At 46.9% G+C, this 20,230-nt stretch overlaps 1 protein-coding gene across 1 annotated transcript in view; it reads right to left on the bottom strand.

Annotated features, from left to right (window-relative positions):
- CABLES1 (Cdk5 and Abl enzyme substrate 1) overlaps positions 1-20,230 on the bottom strand; it is a 107,839-nt gene that overhangs the window by 48,543 nt on the left and 39,066 nt on the right. The window contains exons 2-3 of the mRNA XM_007127221.3: positions 17,657-17,728; positions 11,406-11,498 (exon numbers count right to left, since the gene is read on the bottom strand). Coding sequence (XP_007127283.2) covers positions 11,406-11,498; positions 17,657-17,728 — 165 coding nt within the window. The remainder of the gene's footprint in view (positions 1-11,405; positions 11,499-17,656; positions 17,729-20,230) is intronic.

Here is a 20,230-nt window from a genome sequence, read left to right as displayed (position 1 = left end):
GAAATGTCTCTTTAGGTCTTCTGCCCATTTCTGGATTGGGTTGTTTGGTTTTTTTCATATTGAGCTGCATGAGCTGCTTGTAAATTTTGGAGATTAATCCCTTGTTAGTTGCTTCATTTGCAAATATTTTCTCCCATTCTGAGGGCTGTCTTTTCGTCTTGTTTATGGTCTCCTTTGCTGCAGTGCAATCTCATCTTAACCAGTTAATTACATCTGCCACAACTCTATTTCCAAATAAGGTCTCATTCTGAGGTACAGAGGGCTGGGGCTCAGCATAAGAATTTTTGGGGGATACCATCCAGCCCATAACAGGGAGGTAGGAAGGAGGAAAACAAGCTGAGCGTGGTGTCCCAGAGATTAGAAGTCCCCTCTGGAGCCCTCTCATCCTTGCTGTTCTAGGACAGCACTGGTCCTAAGTGTGTCCTAAGCGTGGCCCCAGCCCCGCCCATCTACTGGCCCTAATGATGGTTTTCTTCTCAGACTGCTGTGGACCACTGGTGGGGACCAAGGTCTGGACTCCCCCCGGCTCCCAGGCCCTCTCGTCAAGCAGAGAGTCGAAACTGAACCACCAAGGGAAGGTTCTCTCCAACCTCTCAACCTTTTTTTTTTCTGTGTCTCATTTTATTTCCTGTAAATCAAACTGGTTGAAAAGAAGCAACAAGCATTCCCAGGCCGAGCACTTCTCAGCACAGTACATTGCACAGGAGAAGCACCAAGCACAGTCGCTTATGACTGAAAATAATTTCTCTCAAAAGCCTCATGCAGAGTCACAGAAAAAGCCAGCATACCCTCCGTGCTCCTTAAAGAGGTACAGATAATAAAACCGTAATAAACCCTGCATATGGTGCTGACCCAGTGCCAGCCCCAGCTGGGCCCCCGGGTCTGCAGCCCAGCTCCTCCTTCCCCCTGTGGCACCAGGGAAGAAGCTGAGGACATTCAATGGGGCAGTCATGTTTGAGAGCAGCTCTGGGGGCCACTTCGGTGACAGAACAGGCTGTGCCCAGGAGTCTCAGTGAGGTTTGGGGGTTATTAAGGCTCCTTCAAGTCTATCCACTCGCTGTCCTTCAGGACCGAGGTTTTGCTGACAATTGGTTAGAAACACCGATGATGATACTGATAAAGATGATTCCCTGCCAGCCTCCTGCTGCTGGGGGGATGGAGGGTTCTAGTCTTTTATTGTTTTTTTTTTTTGTTTTTTTTTTTGCGGTACGCAGGCCTCTCACTGCTGTGGCCTCTCTTGTTGCAGAGCACAGGCTCCGGATGCGCAGGCTCAGCGGCCATGGCTCACGGGCCCAGCCGCTCCGCGGCATGTGGGATCCTCCCGGACCCGGGCATGAACCCATGTCCCCTGCATCGGCAGGCGGACTCTCAACCACTGTGCCACCAGGGAAGCCCTCTAGTCTTCTAATAAAGAACAAAAGTTCTGGGGGTGGGGGGCGCTTCTCTCGTGGCCTAGTGGTTAGGATTCTGGGCTTTCACTGCTGTGGCCTGGGTTCAATCCCTGGTCGGGGAACTGAGATCCTATAAGCCGCATGGCGCAGCCAAAAAGAAAAAAAATAAAAGTTCTGGGAGTAGAAATGCGTGCTTGGGAAGAGGCAGATGTTTCAGGGAACCTCACAGAAGATGCCCGACATCTATCGAATTGGATGGAGAGAGAAAAGGCGATGACATATTTCTTCTTTCTAGAAGGCCCATCTAGAGTTGGTAATTAGCTGTTTTGTTTTTTGGAACGTGCCACTTCCTCCAACTCATTTTTCAAACTAAACTAAGCTGACAGATCAGAACTGATGAGATGACAAACGAGGTTGTAATTTAGTTATGACCCATTCGCCCAGTCCCCTCCAAAATTTTCAATATAAAAATGAAAGGCTACAGCTTGACTTCAGTTGCTGAACTTTTTTTTTTTAACCATCTTACTTTACAAAGTAGATAAAAGCTGTGGGAATCTTTCATATTTTTGTTTTTCCTACTGAGTTCACCCTTTAAAGAGACAGCCCTCGAGCTCGATGCTCTGTCCATTATCTCACATATTTTTAAGTCTCTTTGAAAACTCCTGTCAAGGGATGAGACAGACCAGTCCACTCACTGCAAAGAGCACTTCTCTCCTGTTCAGAACGCAGTGATTCTCACGGCAGACCCAGGAGGGGGCACTTCCGGTGCAAGTGGCAGCCATCGCTTGTGCTCAAGGCAGACATTCGAAAACCAGATGACATCAAAAGGATGTGAAGTAATGCCTGAGGGAGGGTGACGTCCACTTGAAACCAGAGCTCTTGTCTTCCACTGCTCTCAAAGACAAGCGCCCAGAGGAAAGGTCCTGTCCTAACAGGACCACGAGGGTCACTGGACATAATGTGTCTTTGGCCAGTGGCTAGTCTTCAGTCTTCACGCTCACCTTCCATTCTGATGACTCAGATCTACCTGGCCAGCAATCAGCTCTCTGTTGGCACTAGCTAGCCTCATAATGGTTGTCATTTTCAAGGGTGTCTCCTCGCCGAGGGCCGAGATCTGTCTTTACTTCCGGTTAACCCAGGAGACTTGGGGGCCCCCGGTGCCCCACTGTGAAGATGCAGATCAGTGTGAATGGTGACTGGCTCTTCTCTACTAACCAAGCGGCAGCTCCCAGTCCCCAACACCATCCTCAAGATGTTCAATGGCCCCCTCCAGACGCTAAGGCAGGGGGTCCTGGACTCCTCTCTATCATGACAAAGGGTTTGCTTATACATGTGTGAACAGTTTTTGCAAGACCTCAGGTCATTTCTGAACTTCGTATCAAAATTAATTCACTTTTAGAAGACAATACACAATACACACACCCCCTCTAATTTTCTATAAGAATAAGGTTACCAAAGAAGACCTATGGGACTTCCCTGGCGGTCCAGTGGTGAAGACTTCGCCTTCCAATGCAAGGGGTGCGGGTTCGATCCCTGGTCGGGGAGCTGAGATCCCACATGCCTCGGGGCCAAAAAACCAAGGCATAGAACAGAGGCAGTATTGTAACAAATTCAATAAAGACTTAAAAAAAAAAAAAGAAGACCTGTGATGCTTGCCCTTGATTTTTGGTTGGCCAGAGTGCTCCTGATCAAAGCCAAGCCAGAGCACGTCAGTCGTCCGCCTAGCACCCTCCATAGCTCCCATCTCACTCACAGTGAAAGTGGACATCTTCACGATTCACCCTCCCAGGACTCCTCAGGGTGCATCTCTCCCTCCTCGCTCCCTCTCTTCCACCCACACGGCTTTCCTATGGTTCCTCTGGCACAGCCCTTGCGTTCCGGCCTCAGCACCTCTGCAACTGCTGTTCCGTCCACCTTGAACGCTCTTCCCCGCTGGGACCACACGGGGCTGGCTCCCTCACCTCCTTCCCAGGTCTGCTCAAAGGTCTCTCCATCAGTGGAGTCTTGCCCCAGCACATGCCCTGCCCCCGCCCCAGAGACTTCAGTTTTCCTCCAGAGCACATCTATCCCATCTCTGATAGGACACACTTACTTGTCTATCATCTGCCTCCCCGACTAGCCTGTAACTCCATGAGACAGGATCAAGGCTTTATGTACAGATACATCTCATCACTTAAAATAGTCCCAGTGCAGAGCAGAGGTCAGCACCTAGGTGCTGGAAAGACTGAACACAGGTTATCACTGCATTCTTCATAGTTAAGGAACTGCTTTATTAGGCGCCGTCTATCCAGATGCACTTGTCTCCTTCCAGAAAAATGGCTATTTACACATAGGCGGTTCAATGAAATGAGGCGGAATGGCTATTCCCATTTGCTATGTGCCATGCCTCCCACCCTCCATGGGGAGGGGGGCTTGGAAAATCCTAGTCCAACAATGGGGCCATCCTAATACAAATCCAGTGTCCTAAAACGTGACACTCGTGCAGATTGAAGCTCGACAGATGCGACTGACCCTGGCTGGGTGCAAAAGTGATACATTTCTGGGATGCTATCTCCTTCTATCAGGACGAGCTACATTAGCTCACTCTGTAGTGACCTCACATCGTTAGCCTCTATGGAGCACATTGTTCAAAATCTAAATTCCAAGATATTTTTCACATGAACTTCTGAAAAGTCTGTACCCTGTACTGGAATTGATCATCTACCTCTGTTACATTTATCCCTGCTAAGTTTAACCTCGGGGAGCTGTTGAAGGAACCGAGCCTTGGTTCTCCGCTATAACACAGCCTCCTGCTCCTCCTGCTTTCGGTCTTCCACGGGGCCCACCACGAGGCTGACTGGCCTTCATGCTGCAGAGGAGCTGATGCTCAAGGGCATACCACGTGCTCTTCCTCCCAAGCTCCCTTCAGGCTGACGAAGCTTGGCTAACACACTTCAGCTGCCAGCAGGTTCTCCAGCTGCACAGTCACCCAGCATCCCTGGGAGATGCCATAATATGGAACAGTCTAATGTTCTGCTGAAATCAAGAAATGTCCATGTGGAGGTCCTCTAATTTACTAGCCTAGTTATTCCATCAATAAGGAGATGAAGTTAACATGACTCTTTCTCAGTGAAGCCATGTTGGCTGTGGCCACCTCCATTCTTTTCTAAAAGCACACAAACCATCTGTTTAACAATCCATTCCAGAACTCTGCCAGCAATCAGCTCTAGGCTTGCTGGTTTACGATTATTAGAACTTATCCTCTGCTACCACCTCAGTCTCTTTTTGACTTTTTTTTTTTTTGTGGCTGTGTTGGCTCTTCATTGCTGCACGTGGGCTTCCTATAGTTGTGGCGAGCGGGGGCTACTCTTCATTGTGGTGCGCGGGCTTCTCACTGCGGTGGCTTCTCCTGTTGCGGAGCATGGGCTCTAGGCACATGGGCTTCAGTAGTTGTGGCACGTGGGCTCAGTAGTTGTGGCTCACAGGCTCTAGAGCACAGGCTCATTAATTGTGGCACACGGGCTTAGTTGCTCCGCGGCATGTGGGATCTTCCTGGACCAGGGATGGAACCCGTGTCCCCTGTATCAGCAGGCAGATCCTTAACCACTGTGCCACCAGGGAAGTCCCTCTTTTTCACTTTTTAAAGGCAATGTGAACCTGGCATTCAACTCAGAACTTCTTTTATTCTCCCCGGCACTTTAAAGATCATTTGTATTTCTAAATTCTTTCCATTCCCTGATCTAGTCCTGAAGACTGAAACATTCAGAATGTAAGGCCTCTCCATTCATTTATTCCACAAACACTTGCTGAGGACCTCCTGTGTGCCCAGCACCTTGCTTTGTTCAGTCTACATTTCTTCATAGTTCTACTTGTTAAAGATGCTAATGCTAGCCCAGCAGCTGTCATCTGCTCTGTCCTTGTACCATCAACCCTAAGAAGTTTACCATCCCTTTCCTCCCTCTTCTGAATATGGTTTTAAAAGCCCCATGGCTAGGGGCTTCCCTGGTGGCACAGCGGTTGGGAGTCCGCCTGCTGATGCAGGGGACACGGGTTCGTGCCCCGGTACGAGAGGATTCCACATGCCGCGGAGCGGCTGGGCCCGTGAGCCATGGCCGCTGGGCCTGCGTGTCTGGAGCCTGTGCTCCACAGCGGGAGAGGCCACAGCAGTGAGAGGCCTGCAAAACAAACAAACAAAACAACAAAAACAACAAAAAGCCCCATGGCTATCACTGGTGTTTTATTTTATTTTATTATGGCAAAATATATGTAGTATAAAATATGCCATTTAACCACTTATAGGTGTACGATTTTGTATCATCACGTACATGCACAATGTTGTGCAATCATCATCACTATCTGTTTCCAAAACTTTTCCACTGCCCCAAACAGAAACTCTGTCCCCCTTCCCCCAGGCCTTGGTAACCTCTAGTCTACTTTCTGCCTCTATGGATTTACCTATTCTGGATATTTTGTATAAATGGAATCATATATTGTGTTTGGCCCTTTGGGTCTGGCTTATTTCCTTTTTTTTTTTTTTTTATATTGTGTTTGGCCCTTTGGGTCTGGCTTATTTCCTTTTTTTTTTTTATAAATTTATTTTATTTATTTATTTTTGGCTGCGTTGGGTCTTCACTGCTGTGTGTGGGCTTTCTCTAGTTGTGGCGAGCGGGGGCTACTCTTCGTTGTGATGTGCAGGCTTCTCATTGCGGTGGCTTCTCTTGCTGTGGACCACCAGCTCTAGGCGTGTGGGCTTGGTAGTTGCGGTACTCAGGCTCAGTAGTTGTGGCTCGCTGGCTCAGTAGTTATGGCACACAGGCTTAGTTCCTCCGTGGCATGTGGGATCTTCTCGGACCAGGGCTTGAACCTGTGTCCCCTACATTGGCAGGTGGATTCTTAACCACTGCACCACCAGGGAAGTCCCGGGTGGGTCTGGCTTATTTCAAACAGCATAATGTTTCTCAGGATTCATACACACTGCAGCAGGTATCAGTAGTTCATTCTTTTTTACGGCTGAATAATATTCCTCTGTATGTATATACCACTTTTGTTTATCCACAATCTGTTGATGGACACTTGGGTTGTTTCCACCTTTTGGCTATTGTGAATGATAATACCATGAACATTGATGTGAAAGTACCTGTTTGAATTCCTCTTTTCAATTTTTTAGGTACACCTGCCAGTGGAATTGCTGGGTCATATGGTAGTTTTATGTTTAACTTTTGGAGGAACTGCCAAATGTTTTCCATAGTGGCTGGACCATTTTACATTCCCACCAGCAACATATGAGGGTTCCCACTCGGAATCTGATGTCTGAATCTGGACTCCACCCCCCACTTTCTAGCCACGTGCTCTAGTTTCCTCCTTTGTAAACTGAAATGATGAGTGTTTTAGTTTCCTATGGCTGCAGTGATAAATTGCGACAAAGTTAGGGTCTTAAATCAACACAAAATTATCTTACAATTCTGGACGTCAGGACTCTGAAATGGGTCTCATGGGGCTAAAATCAAGGTGTTTGGAGCTGCTTCCCACTGGAGGTTTGAAAGGAGAATCTGTCTTCTCGCCTTTTCCAGCTTTGGGGCTGCCGCAGCCCTTGGCTCATGGCCCCTTCCTCAACCTTCAAAGCCAGCAATGGGCAGTTGAGTCCTCACATCACATCACTCCAACAATGACTCTCCTGCCTCCCTCTTCTGCTTTTAAGGACCCTTGTGATTACACTGGGCCCACCCAGACCATCCAAGATAATCCCGCTACTATTTTAAGGGCAACTGATCAGCAATCTCAACTCCATCTGCAACTTTAAGTCCCCCTTGCCATGTACCTGACATAGCCACAGGTCCTGAGAATAGGACAGTGACATCTTTGGGGGACATTATTCCGCCCAACACAACAGTAGCAATACCTTCCTCATGAGGCTGTTTCAAGGATTATTTTTATTTCTAAAGTCTCTCCATCCTTCAAACTATAGTCCTGAAGACTGAACTCATTTAAAAGGTCTCTCCAGGGGGTGGAGAGAGGGGGAGTTGGATGAAGGCAGTCAAAAGGTACACACTTCCAGTTATGAGATAAATACTAGGGATGAAATGTACAACATGATAAATATAATTAACACTGCTGTGTGTTATGTATGAAAGTTGTTAAGAGTGGATCCTGGGAGGTCTCATCACAAGGAAAAAAACCACGTTTTCTCTTTTTCTTTTACTTTCAATCTATATGAGATGATGGATGCTTCCTAAACTTATTGGGGTAACCATTTCATGATGTGTGTAAGTCACATGATTATGTTGTACACTTTAAAACTTATACAGTGCTGTAAGTCAATTATAGCTCAATAAAACTGGAAGAAACATAAAATAGAAGGTCTCTGCCTTAATTTACTCAACAAATACCCATTGAGATGAGTTAATGAAACAAAGCTTATGAAGTACTTAGAGCCTGGTACCCAGGAAGCACTCAATAAATGTTACCCATCATCACTTTATGTTACTCTTAATTTTATAATCCCTTTTGGCAATATGGATGCAGCCACAATAATCCACTTCTCAGTCTGAACCTTCTGAGATCTGTCTTCCTAAAACCCAGACAAGCATTGCTTTCTTTTCGTAACTATCAAGTCCAACATGGCCAACCCATCACCAGCCTGTCTTCGTGTTAAGGCAGAAGTAGACCTAGAGGGTGACAGCTCCCTCACCACCTGCCCCATCTGCTGGGAGATGAAACACCCGCCAGCCAGGGAGGAACCCATCATGCCATCTGGTTCTAACAGCAGAGCTGCAGCTCCCACCACGGAATTTGTCGTCTGTGTCCAGGCTCTGTCCTTCTTCGCTCCTCCTGCCCGAGGGTCTGCAGCCCGAGTCCCACATGCTCTCAGCATGGTTCTCTGCTCTTGATCCGACACAAAGCCTTCTGGCAGGTCCGCAGTGCCAGCCTCATAGAATGCACCGATTCCAGACAGAGGAAGACGGTTCTCACTTAAAGCGGGCTCCATCCTCCATCGGAGCCACACCTTCTATGGAAGAGGCTCACCTCTGCTTCTCGTGCCGTTGGACTTGGTCTAATGTCACAGAATGAAGTGGGTGAGCATGGACCGGCTGGGGCCCCGAGGTTTATTTCTAAGTAGCTACCTTGATATTACGGATCATGAGGTTAACTTGGACTTTTTGTTTCTTCAGTGACACAAGTATTGTCTTTTATTGTATTTGGTTCTCAGTTTTAATATTTTTTTCCCTTTCTATCTCAAAATTTTGCTTAAAACTCTCAGTCAGGTCAGGCTAGAACCTTATAACAGACACTCTACTCATTTCCCATGCTGCGCTCTAGTCCTTGCTGAGATCGGAGCCCAAGTCCTCCTTGACTCCAGTGCCTCTGCCCCATGGTCAGCAGGCTTGGAGGCGGGGGAACCTCAACACCAAGGTCTTCGGGTCCAGAACGGTGAGCGGGCCCTGGGTTCGGCCTGCTGTCCAGGAGGCTGGTCTGTGCTGCCCGGAGGTCAAGAGGAGACTCTGGAGCTGGGCAGAGCTGTGAGCGGGCAGAAGTCAGGGCTGGAGTAGGGACAAGCCTGCCCAGCTGGGAGGATGCCTCCCACGGGTCTGGGGGGCTCAGCAGGCCCCCTTTCAGTCTGTCTTCCCTAGCACAGGAAGAGGCGGACACACCAGTACTCAGGCCACTCTGTTCTCAGTCCAGACCTTTGAAGTGCTTTAGTGAACATCTCCAGGCTTCTCAGTAAAGCCTCTTTCCTCTCAACACGGCAGGCAAACCTGAGTCAAGTGGCTCCCATGTGGGCTGCAGGAAGGCCCCCTTTGGTGTGGTGTTGTGTGTGTACCCCACATGCCTGAGGTGGGAGCATCAGAGACCCCCAGGCATCACCCCAGTCCCTCCCTCCCGAGAGCATGTCCAGGCCCCCTCCGACCCACCACTGCAGCTCTGAGCTCAGCCCCGTCCCTGGCCACCTCCAGCAGGACGACCTCACGCCTGCTGCCCGGCTGCGGTGGGTCCCCTCCTCCCATTCATCAGCTCCTGACCACAATTTCCTTCTGTCACCTCAGAAATCATAGTTTCTTCCTGGTGCCCTCCTGAGTTTTTCTTTCATCTGTCTGAGAACAGTCCATCCCTGCTAATAAATCAACCAGAGGGAGGAAGGAGAGCATCTCTAGGCCTTTCATCTTCTCTGGCACCGAAAAAGAAGTTCTCACCTAGGCAGGTACAACCTGCTGTCACCACTGCCTATATTACATATAGCCTGTGCTGAGAGCTTGCTTTCCTGCCCTAATGCCCATTTCTTAGATCTCCAGATAAGCTAACAGTCCCTCCTGGTTCCCTCTGAAAATTCCCCAGCAAAACTGCCAGCAACTGCATGCTTTCTGGACTGTTGACGTTGTTCCAGGGTCAAGGGTGTGCCGGGGAAGGCGGCTTCGGAATATACTATACACTGTGATCCCATTAGTCCAAATCTTTTATTAACTGCATCCTCTCACTACAAACCATGCCAGGTGATTGATTTTCTGACTTTGTGTCCTCAACAGCATTGAGAAGTGGGGAATACCATTAACTTGGCCCACTTTTTGGTTTTGTCATTGATTTTATTTAGGAAGCCGAGGCTCTCTATATTTATTTTATGGTTCAAGAGATTATGGACAAAAACACCAACATACATAAATGATGAGTAATTATACTAAAAATGGCATAAGTGAGGTTCAGATTCAGTAAGAGCCACAAAAGAAAAGAAAAACATGGTGGTTAAATGAATAAGACACAATAATTGTGACAGTGAGAGGGTGAGAGAAAGAAACTCAGGGTATTCTATTTCACAGATGACAGTTGGGTTCATTTTAACTAAAAGCTCTGTACTTAAAATAGGAATACATACTGAGTAAGTAAAAATTATTTGATGGGAGAGTTCAATTTGGCCATTCTAAAATCGTTGAATAGCTATAAAATTATGTTCTCTATTCAAGTGAGGTTTAAAAACTTGAAGAAAACAAGTCTTTAAATACTGTAATTGTTAGTTATTCAGGTTGTACAGTGTATTTTACACCAAATTTAGTAATGCTGGGCCTTAATCATGCCATGAGTCTAACTTTTTAGCAATTTTCATTTGGTATAGATTAGAGAGTATTAGTGGGGCCCATATGAGTTTCTGTAAATCAGGAGGAGATCAAACGAAATGGTCTTGGGGCAGGAACTCTGCTCTGGGATGCGTCTCTAACTATGATCCAGGTCACAGGTTGGTGGAGAAGAGCCACCCCCAGGAGCACAGAGCATCAGGGGACCCCAAGAGGTCTTGGAGCCCTGTTCCCAGCGTTGCTGTGAGGCTGCCATGAATGGGCTTCGCCGTTCAATTATAAGCAATGCCGGCAACAAGGATTCACATCCACTTGTCACCAGGAAGGTTTTAATACCAAGGTCATATACATTTAACCATAATTTTCATTTAACAGCCTTTTCCAAAAGAGCAACTCTTTGCTGGAGAAACACATGCTCCAGACGTACTTCAGCAGGCCTAGGAATCTGAATTGGCGCCCAGGGAGAATCTGCTGGCAAAGTCGTGATTCTCCCCTCTTAATGAAAATCATCAGAGAGAGAGCCAAACCCGACTTCAGGTGCAGATCTGGCAGGATATTGACTGACCAGGGCGCAGAGCCCTGGTGAAAAAAGAAAACAAAACCCAAAAAAGCAGAAAAAGAAACAACAACAACAACAACAAAACACCCAAAAAACTCAACTGTTTTTCTGTTCAAAATTTCCTAATAAAAATATACTTCAGTACTATTAAAAATTCAGTTTCAGTTAGTCTAAAAAACTAAGCCTTTGGTTGCCATTAGAGAGCAGTATTTTCTATAAACTTCTTTGGATGATTCTGGCAGGAGTGAGGTAGAAATAGTAGCCTGTTAGGGAAGGTTACATGAGATTCTGTTCATCTTAACAGTGGGCTTCACTCTGTGAGGTCTGGCCATTCAAAGGGTCCCCTCTTCCCTTCCCCACTGGACCCACCCCCTCCTACAGCAGGGAGGATGGGGGCAGCTTTTGTTAGTATGATACCTGCCATTCCTGGTATCGTGTTGCCGCATATTCTTGATAAAATGAATCTTCTTAAAGTTCTTTGGTCTGGGCGAACCTGAGAGAGTACGACATCTGAAAAATAAAGCCATTTCGAAAACACAGTCAGTTGCCTGTGGACAGCTGAGACATCTCCACACAAAGACAGGAAGGAAAGACCAGACTCAAATGGTTTGGGTCACCGCAAGGATAATGAGGACTACATGGCTGGAAGCAAGGAAGCTTTAAAAAAAAAAAAACCCGATGAAGCGAGAGAGTGGCATGGACGTATATATATACACTACCAAACGTAGGGTGGATAGCTAGTGGGAAGCAGCCGCATAGCACAGGGAGATCAGCTCGGTGCTGTGTGACCACCTAGAGGGCGGGGAGGGAGACGCAAGAGGGAGGGGATATGGGGATATATGTATATGTACAGCTGATTCACTTTGTTGTAAAGCAGAAACTAACACACCATTGTAAAGCAATTATACGCCAATAAAGATGTTAAAAAAAAAAAAACAAACCCAACGACAGACAACTTCCTGGATAATACTGATAATAATTTATATGGGTCTCTGAAGAGCCAGCTAATGAAAACTATTGTCCTCAGTTACAATAACATAACCTACACGAATTCCAAAGACATTATTTGTTCCAGTCATCTTAAAAAGAATCCTCCTGTATCAACACAGGTAACGGGAACAGAAAACTGTAAATTTAAAGAATCCAGAGGGGGGAAAAACACTGGAAAATTCAGTTTAAAAACAACCCTGAATCATTTTTCTTCTGTAGCAGGACTCTGGCCTGAATTACCTGGACTATTGCCTCAACATTCAACTTGGCTCTGCCTGGAAGTCGCAGCTTTACTTTGAATGAGAATCAGAGACTGAGATCCAGCTAGTGGCTGGGTTTTTTTTTTTAAGATAAATTTAAAATAAATATTTGTTGAACAAACTGACTTGGATTCCAATTAATTTTTCCTAGAATATACAACATGTGTTTGCACTACAGGAATGACAGAACAGACCACAGGCTGAAAAGATCTTATTTGTGTATATTTTTTCAAAAGTACCTGGCAAATTCTAAGATATACAACTGCAATAACAAGTAGGAAAAAAGCAAAAAATCCCAGCAACTGAGAATCTGAAGTTTGGTGTTGTATTGTGAGAGGGAGCAATGACTTTTCTAGTTGGGGTTTTGCTACCAAATTTTTTTGTTTACCTTTCTGACCATGGACCCCGAGGGCTGGCTCCTGGCATCAGACGTGGGTGCCTGAGACCTTATGCTTCAGAGAGCGAGTTCCAGAGAAGCAGTGCCCGGCTTCCCAAAACCACACTAAGGTCCAGGCCATCTCCCGAGTTCAGTCACTTGTAAAGTTTGAGGCTTCAGGTAAGAGAATAACAAGATGACCCAACGAGGAGGTACAGTTGAGGGCAGGTGGGGTGTGTGGGCCCATTGGCAAAGGATTAGGGAATGGGAAGCATCACAGACCTGCCTGGCAGCTTGAATCTTTACTTTCCTCCAAGGGCTCCCCTCAAGGGAAATTGGGGGATAGCCCTGGGCTAGGCTAGGTGTACAGCTCCCAAACCCCCTTACCTGCCCTCAAGTAAGGGCCAGTCTTCCAACAAGCCCTTTCCCAGAGAGTGCTGAAAATAATTTTTTTTTCCTTAAGAAACAGCACCTTAAAATGTAATTTAACGTGAAAAAAATATATAGTAAAGTGAATGAGTGCAGGTCAAAGCAAAGACATGGTAGCAAGTATCTGGTGGCTTTCATCAGGGAAATGGGGTTCCCTGGGCCTTGGATCTAGAGGAAGGAAGGCCCCCTGCCAGTCATGTCCATTCCACCAGAGCAGGGTTCACAGCACACGGCCACAGCCTGAGTGGCCCTCCCAGCATCCACCACAAACTCACTACCAACCCTATTGACCTATCACTAGTAATATTTCAGACCCCCTCCCTGGAGATGTTGTGAGGATTAAACGTGATGATTTCTACAAGAGCTTCATACAGTGTCAAGTGACACATTCATATACAAATATTCACATTCATACATATGTACACACATTCATATACACATTTCAAGTGTGTGATTATTATTAAAACCTTTAACTACAAAGGGTGTATATTTTGTTACTGTTTGCCTCCTGTATTCTGAAAACCACAGCCCTTACTAAGGGTCCTGAATTCTTGGTTTTAAATAGATTCTTTTAAAGACGTGCAGAGGGACTTCCCTGGTGGCGCAGCGGTTAAGAATCTGCCTGCCAACGCCGGGGACACGGGTTCGAGCCCTGGTCCGGGAAGACCCCACATGCCGTGGAGCAACTAAGCCCGTGCGCCACAACTACTGAGCCTGTGTACCACAACTACTGAAGCCCACGCGCCTAGGGCCCGTGCTCCGCAACAAGAGAAGCCACCGCAATGAGAAGCCCGCGCACCGCAATAAAGAGTAGCCCCCGCTCGCCGCAGCTAGAGAAAGCCCGTGCTCAGCAACGAAGACCCAACACAGCCAAAAATAAATAAATAAATAAATTTATTTATTTAAAAAACGACGTGCAGAACCCTGCCTGAGGGCATTTTGTAGATGCTTCCTGTGGGCCTCAGAAAGGGTTTGAATAGGGAAAAGCACCCACTAATCCCCCTCCCTACTCCAAGCCTCCGAACCCAGATTCAGCCTTCCTGGGGTCCAAGAAGATTCAGCCTCACTCAGCCTTCCTGGGGCAGCTCTCTGGAAGCAGACCCGGCACCTCAAACTGCCTCTATTCTACCTCCAGAATGACTGTTAGAGTCTGCAGGCCACCCAAGGTCCCCAACTGTCTCTCTCACACACAGCAGAAGGTTCTAGAACTATGTAGTCACTGCAGAGAGGAGAATCCTTGAAGGCATAAATGTGTGCTATCATTGGTTGCTGGACCGTTGTTCAGCAGCATCCTCACATCCTTACCCAGCTTCCCCCCAAAATGCAGAGCTTCCTGGGCCCCCCAGTCTGAGGGCAGTGGGCTAAGAGCTAGACTGTGAGGGTACCTTCCTAAGACCCCAAGCTGCTCCCTGCCTCCACACCTGCAGAAAGATCTGCTGTTACCCTCAGGTTTGGGCACAAAATCTCCCAGCCTTCTGCTGAAATCGGAAGTTGGCAAAAGGGGCACAGGTGGCTTTCGGCACCAATAATTACTTAATGGCACAGCAGCCCGCACACATCAACTGAGACAGGCTGGAAACTGGGGCAGGTGGTGACGGCTGCCGCATTTGCTGAAGCTGAACTGAGGTTTTTCTGGACGCCTAACAGAGACATCCTAGGTCCTTATTTCTGGGATACCAGGTAACCACCAGGCAAAGTGGAAAACCCCAGTCTAAAGCCTCTCATTGCAAATGCTCAGTCCTTGGAGTTCAAGGTGGATACAGGAAGCTAACCTGTGATGTGCAAGAGAAAAGCAAGACTTTTAAAAAGATAACAGAGGTGCTTTCTTTGGATACCAGCATCCAATTCTAACTGCATATGCTACTGATATAGCCCTTCGATCAGCAAGTTGTTTGTTGTCTTGCGTTTTTTTAAGCATTCAGCCTCCACCACCCCCACCTAAGAAACGCTTTAAGAGAACTGCGGCATTAACAACAATTGCCAAGGAAACTACTGGAAGACTAAACCCTCAGGTTATGACAGGTTAAGCGAAGAAGGAATTAATTTCAAAGCCACCTGCATTGACGTGTAAAAATACCCATTTAAAGCCATACATTTTAAGTGATGCAAAATTAAATTAAGATAGAATTAAACTGAAAACTAATTTAATGAAAGATTAGCTCTTTCTTGTTAGCACTGATTACGGGATACACTTAATTATGCAAAAGGTTTTTAATAGATGCCTTGGAGCCGTTCGTTCTAGTGCTGAGTTTAAAAGCAAGTTGGGCTAATAGCCTTCCGCCCCCGCAGTTCCCAAAACACTTCAGCATCATTACTGGTACAATCATTTCACAGAATCGGGGATCTGGAAAGGACAGAGATCAGCTGATCTGCCCCTCCCATTTTACAGGTGGGAAAACCGAGGCCCCAGAGTAGGTAAATGAATTTCCAAAGCCACAAAACCAGTTGGTAGAAGAATCAGGCCAAGAATTCAAGTCCCCTGACTCCCAAACTAATGCCCCTTCTGCTATTTTTATTTCTTAGGAACAATTAAGTTTCTAAGTAAATATCAGAATTTTTTATTGAAGTACAGTTGATTTACAACTTTGTGTTAATTTCTGGTGTACAGTAAAGTGATTCAGTTATATATATATATATATATATATATATACATAAATATATATATATATCCTTTTCCATTATGGTTTATTACAGAATATTGAATACAGTTCCCTGTGCTATACAATAGGACCTTGTTGTTTATTTTATAATAGCAGTTTGTATCTGCTAATCCCAAACTCCTAATTTATCCTTCCCCCACCCCCTTTCCCTTTTGTAACCATAAATTTGTTTTGTATGTCTGTGAGTTTGCTTCTGCAGTAAATATCAGAAATTTTTCAATTAAAAAAAAGTCCATTAGGGAAAATAAGGACTTCTTAAACTGCCAACTCCCTTGGTTTCAGACTTACTTTTTAAACTTTATATTTACACAAGATTTGTTGGAAATTAAGTATAGCATTCTGTAAGTAAGGGTTGGATGAAGTTACAGTTAAGACAGAGAAGCCATTTTTACTCTGCCCATTTGTGCTATCACAGGACTGAGGGGTAGAGGACCAGCCTGGGCAGATTCTGAAAGGAGGGTACAGGGGTGATGGGGCACATGACCAGGAACACAGTGCCCAGCTCCTTCTCTGGCCCCCCTTTACCACCTGGAATCCCCGAGGTGACATTTTAGAGCCTGTGACTTTTTTTTAACCTGGTTTCCTTGGTCACAGCTACCACTTTGCTCGAACGACCACGGCTCCTTGCATCCTCTCCAAACTCCAGGGCCTTTGCGGTTCTGTTCATTGATTGGCATTGACTGTACTCAAATGCCAAAGCCACTCGGTGCCACCGGAGAACGTTTCTCCCTGATGCTCGCTGATTATTTTGGGCCACTTGATAGAGACTGACAGAAGAACACTTGTACCCAGGCCACGCGGATCACACAGCCACACACCATCAGCCTAAGATGGCCCCAGAGGCTACGTGTGTTTTCAAAAAGACTTCAAAAGTGGAAATCGGACTGTCTGGCCCTGACTTTCTCTTTGGAAAGATGTCGGTGATGAGATTCACAGTTACTGATGCTTCCAATCAGATACCAGTCCTGGCCTGTCTACGCTCCACCCTTTATCCAGGTGGTCTGTGGACAAGACCCGTGACCGGGGGTGGGGGTGGGGGGTTGGGGGTGGGTGAAACTCCAGGCAGGGAAGGAGCCGGCTCCAGAGGGAGACGCCTCCCTCCACCTCAGCATCCTCACAGGCTCAAAGGGAGGAGCCGGGGACTCCCAATTCCTGGCCAGCAGCCAAAGCATGCATGAAGGGTGCAGATGTGGGTTCCCGTAGGAGCTGGTGCGAGGGCACGAGAGCACACACCCTCCCTCGGCTCTGCCCCATCTGCAGCCTGCCACGCATCCCCTGTAAAGCCACAGCGTCCCACAAGGTCCTGTCTTGCCTCAGCTCCTCCTGCACAGCCAGCTCAGCTGGGGCTGTGGTGAGGACTGCAGGGGACACAGTGTGTGTCTCCTGAACTCCAGGAGGGCCAGGTGGACCGAGGCGCAGATTAGAGGAAGGAGAGCTGCCAGTCAGAGGCCCGGCAAAGCTCAGCAACTGCTGTCACCCCAAAAAAGATGCTTCGAAAGCACTTTTCTAATCTGGAGGGAGAAATGGAATGCTTTCAGCCCCAAGGGAGCACTCACAGCTGACCTACCTGAGTTTCCCAGCACCTGGCTCTGGAGGAACATCGTGGCACCTGCTAATGAAGTCGGGGACTGTGGTTACTGTGTCACCGCACCTGGGAAAGCCGGGGCAAGTGACGCGCTCTTCTTCATCAAGCGGCAATTTTCAAAAGGAACAGGTAACCGCACCTGAATTCACATGCAAACTGGGCTATTCTGATACATAATTGGGATTTCATCGTGTTCTAGTTCTAATGTTGGAAAGGGCTGGGGTTTCCAAACGGAGTCTGGGGATCAGATTGTCATTTTTAGAATTTAATTCTGTAGATCAAAAACTAAAAAAAAAAAATTCAAACTTTGCCTGCCACCTTGTATTGCAGGCCATTCACACACACATAAATGCAACCCGAAAACTTACCTCCGCAGAGGAGCGTTCTCCTCAATATCTTCCAGGGTCTCCAAGGACGATCTCTGGGAGATGAGGCGACGTCTGCAGAGAGAGGGGAAAAAAAATCTAGGAGTTAAAACTGCACTGTGAAATGAATCAGGCATTTCTATAAAGCTAAAACTGTTCTGAAAAATAAAGTCCACTGAGAAAAAAATCAGGCAAAATGTGTTTTAAGAGGCTGCCATATTCCCAGCCTGTACCCTGAATGCCAAGCCCATCTTGCCTTGCTGAATCCTGAGCTTTCTCCCTGGTTGTAGGGCTGCTTTTTGGTGATTAGGGAAGTGATGGATACTTTTTATGCTGCCTAAAACCAAAAAGAGACAAGGTGCCTCTGATAGTGTATAACTCTGGTACTGTGTGCACTTTTTCTAAAGCATTAGATAGTTCTATTAAGTATTCAGATATCGGTGGTCTGAACCAGCTTTAGCTGATAAATATTAAAACCGTACTAAATAAAATCTCAAAATCATTAGGAGGCAAGAAAAAACTTATGGTCTCTGGGCCATAATTTCGAAAGCAACTAGAAGCAAGGCAGACATTATTCCCCTGGGAGAATTTCTCTGAGACCAGTGAGAATATATATCAGGGCGTGATTAGGCAAAACACAAACTCTTTCCATCTGCTAAAGAACTGCAAACCACCTGCCAAAACCTCCTCAATCTAGTTTCTTTTGTCAGACTGAAATAAGAATGGGTCCTAGTTAATTGAGAATATCTGGTACAGGGACCAGGCGGGATGGTGGTTGGTAATTTTATAGCAAATCCATTTGAACAAGGGCCATCACTTCACAGCAAATGATTTGGCTGAAGGGTGGTGTGGACAGAAAAATATCTGATTGGGTCTTTACCTTGGAAAAAAATGGGACTAAAATTAGACTATGTCTATTTTGTGTTCATTTGATAACATTTAGGATAAGAACATGCAATTATAACCATGTTCTAATTTGTTCTAAAGAATAAAAAAATGAAACGAATGTTTTTTGCTTTGTTCTGTGTGTACTTTTTCTGACCAACCACACTGATACTTTTTTGCTTCGTGTTTTATTTTTAACAAGACAATCAGAAGGGTCATTTTTGCAAACCATTCGAGGGCTTCATCAATTTTCTCAGAGCCTGCCTTCATGGTTTGACAGTCAAATCCTTTCTAAAACACTCAGCACATGCCCCGCCCCCCTTCTCTCTCCAATGAGCCTCCTTTGTCCACATGTGAGAACCAGGAGCTCTCCCACATCACCTTCACTGTCTTCATGACACACTGACCTTCTGCAAGATCTGCAGTTTACTCTGAAATTAACTTATGCTAAACTTCCATTTCTGTAATATGGTATTGTTAGATTTTCAGCAGTCAGTCTGACCAGGGAGACACTGATCTTACCTGAGCGGGTGGGGAACTGATTTTATAGGTGGGGATTTGAGAGGTGGCCAATTCATGAATAAGTAGGACTTGCCTGTGCAGCCCCCTAAGTCCAGGGACTCGGCACGCCAGGACCCCTGTGACAACACACGGCAGCTGTGGCTTTGAAGGAAGTGTCCAGGCCATCGTGAGGCACAGCCCCTCCAGGTGCCAGGTCTGGCTGGGATGGGGTCCCAGGCTGGGACGGGGACAAACCCCCAGTTAGTCACACTCCCACCCACTGAGCTCTCAGGGATAGGTGTCCCCATGCTTCCCATCCAAGGGACGGTATGATGCTACATGTGTGCTGGGTCAGACAGACTCAGATTTCAGTCCTGGAGTCTGGAGGCTCTGGGACCTTAGAAAACTCCTTAATCCTAGAGCCTCAGTTTCCTCACCTATGACACGGGAAAATGAGAGTAAGTAAGAAACAAAGAGACAAGAAGTCCTTGGCACAGGACAGTTAATGACCAGGAGCTCCTGGGATTTTGATTGTTACTCCAGTTGCCTCCACTGGGGCTGCAGCCTGACCTGATGCCCTCCCCGCTCAAATGACTGGGGTCAGCCTGGCTGTCCCAGCTCTGGCCGCTCCCCCAACCCCTCCCAGTGGCGAGGTCACTCCCAAATGCCTTGTGCCCGAGCAAACCTGTGACACGTGCTCCTTCCACCCCTACACCCCCTTCGAAGCAGAACTAACTTGGTGTCACCTTCACTGAGGCACTGGCCACCTATAAAACTAGAGCCCCAGTCCTCCGTGCACTGTTCTTACTTAATACCAATGTCTCCTCTGCAGTTGTGATTAAAATGATATTTACTCTGTTTATCTGTGGATAATGTTCTGAGTTTTGTTTTTCGTTTTTTTTTTTTTTTTTTTTGGCTGCACCATGCAGCATGTGGGATCTTAAGTCCCCGACCAGGGATCGAACCCTCACCCGCTGCAGTGGAAGCGCGGAGGCTTAACCGCTGGACTGTCAGGGAAGTCCCTCTTCTGGGCTTTTTTTTTTTTTTTTTTTTTTTTTTTTTTTTTTTTGTGGTATGCGGGCCTCCCTCTGCTGGGGCCTCTCCCGTTGCGGGGCACAGGCTCCGGACGCGCAGGCCCAGCGGCCATGGCTCACGGGCCCAGCCGCTCCGCGGCATGTGGGATCCTCCCGT

Source organism: Physeter macrocephalus, chromosome 19 (genome assembly GCF_002837175.3).
Source record: "Physeter macrocephalus isolate SW-GA chromosome 19, ASM283717v5, whole genome shotgun sequence".
Lineage (NCBI taxonomy): Eukaryota > Metazoa > Chordata > Mammalia > Artiodactyla > Physeteridae > Physeter > Physeter macrocephalus.
The sequence above is the reverse complement of the archived record's forward strand: the minus strand, read 5'-3'. Positions and strand labels throughout refer to the sequence as shown.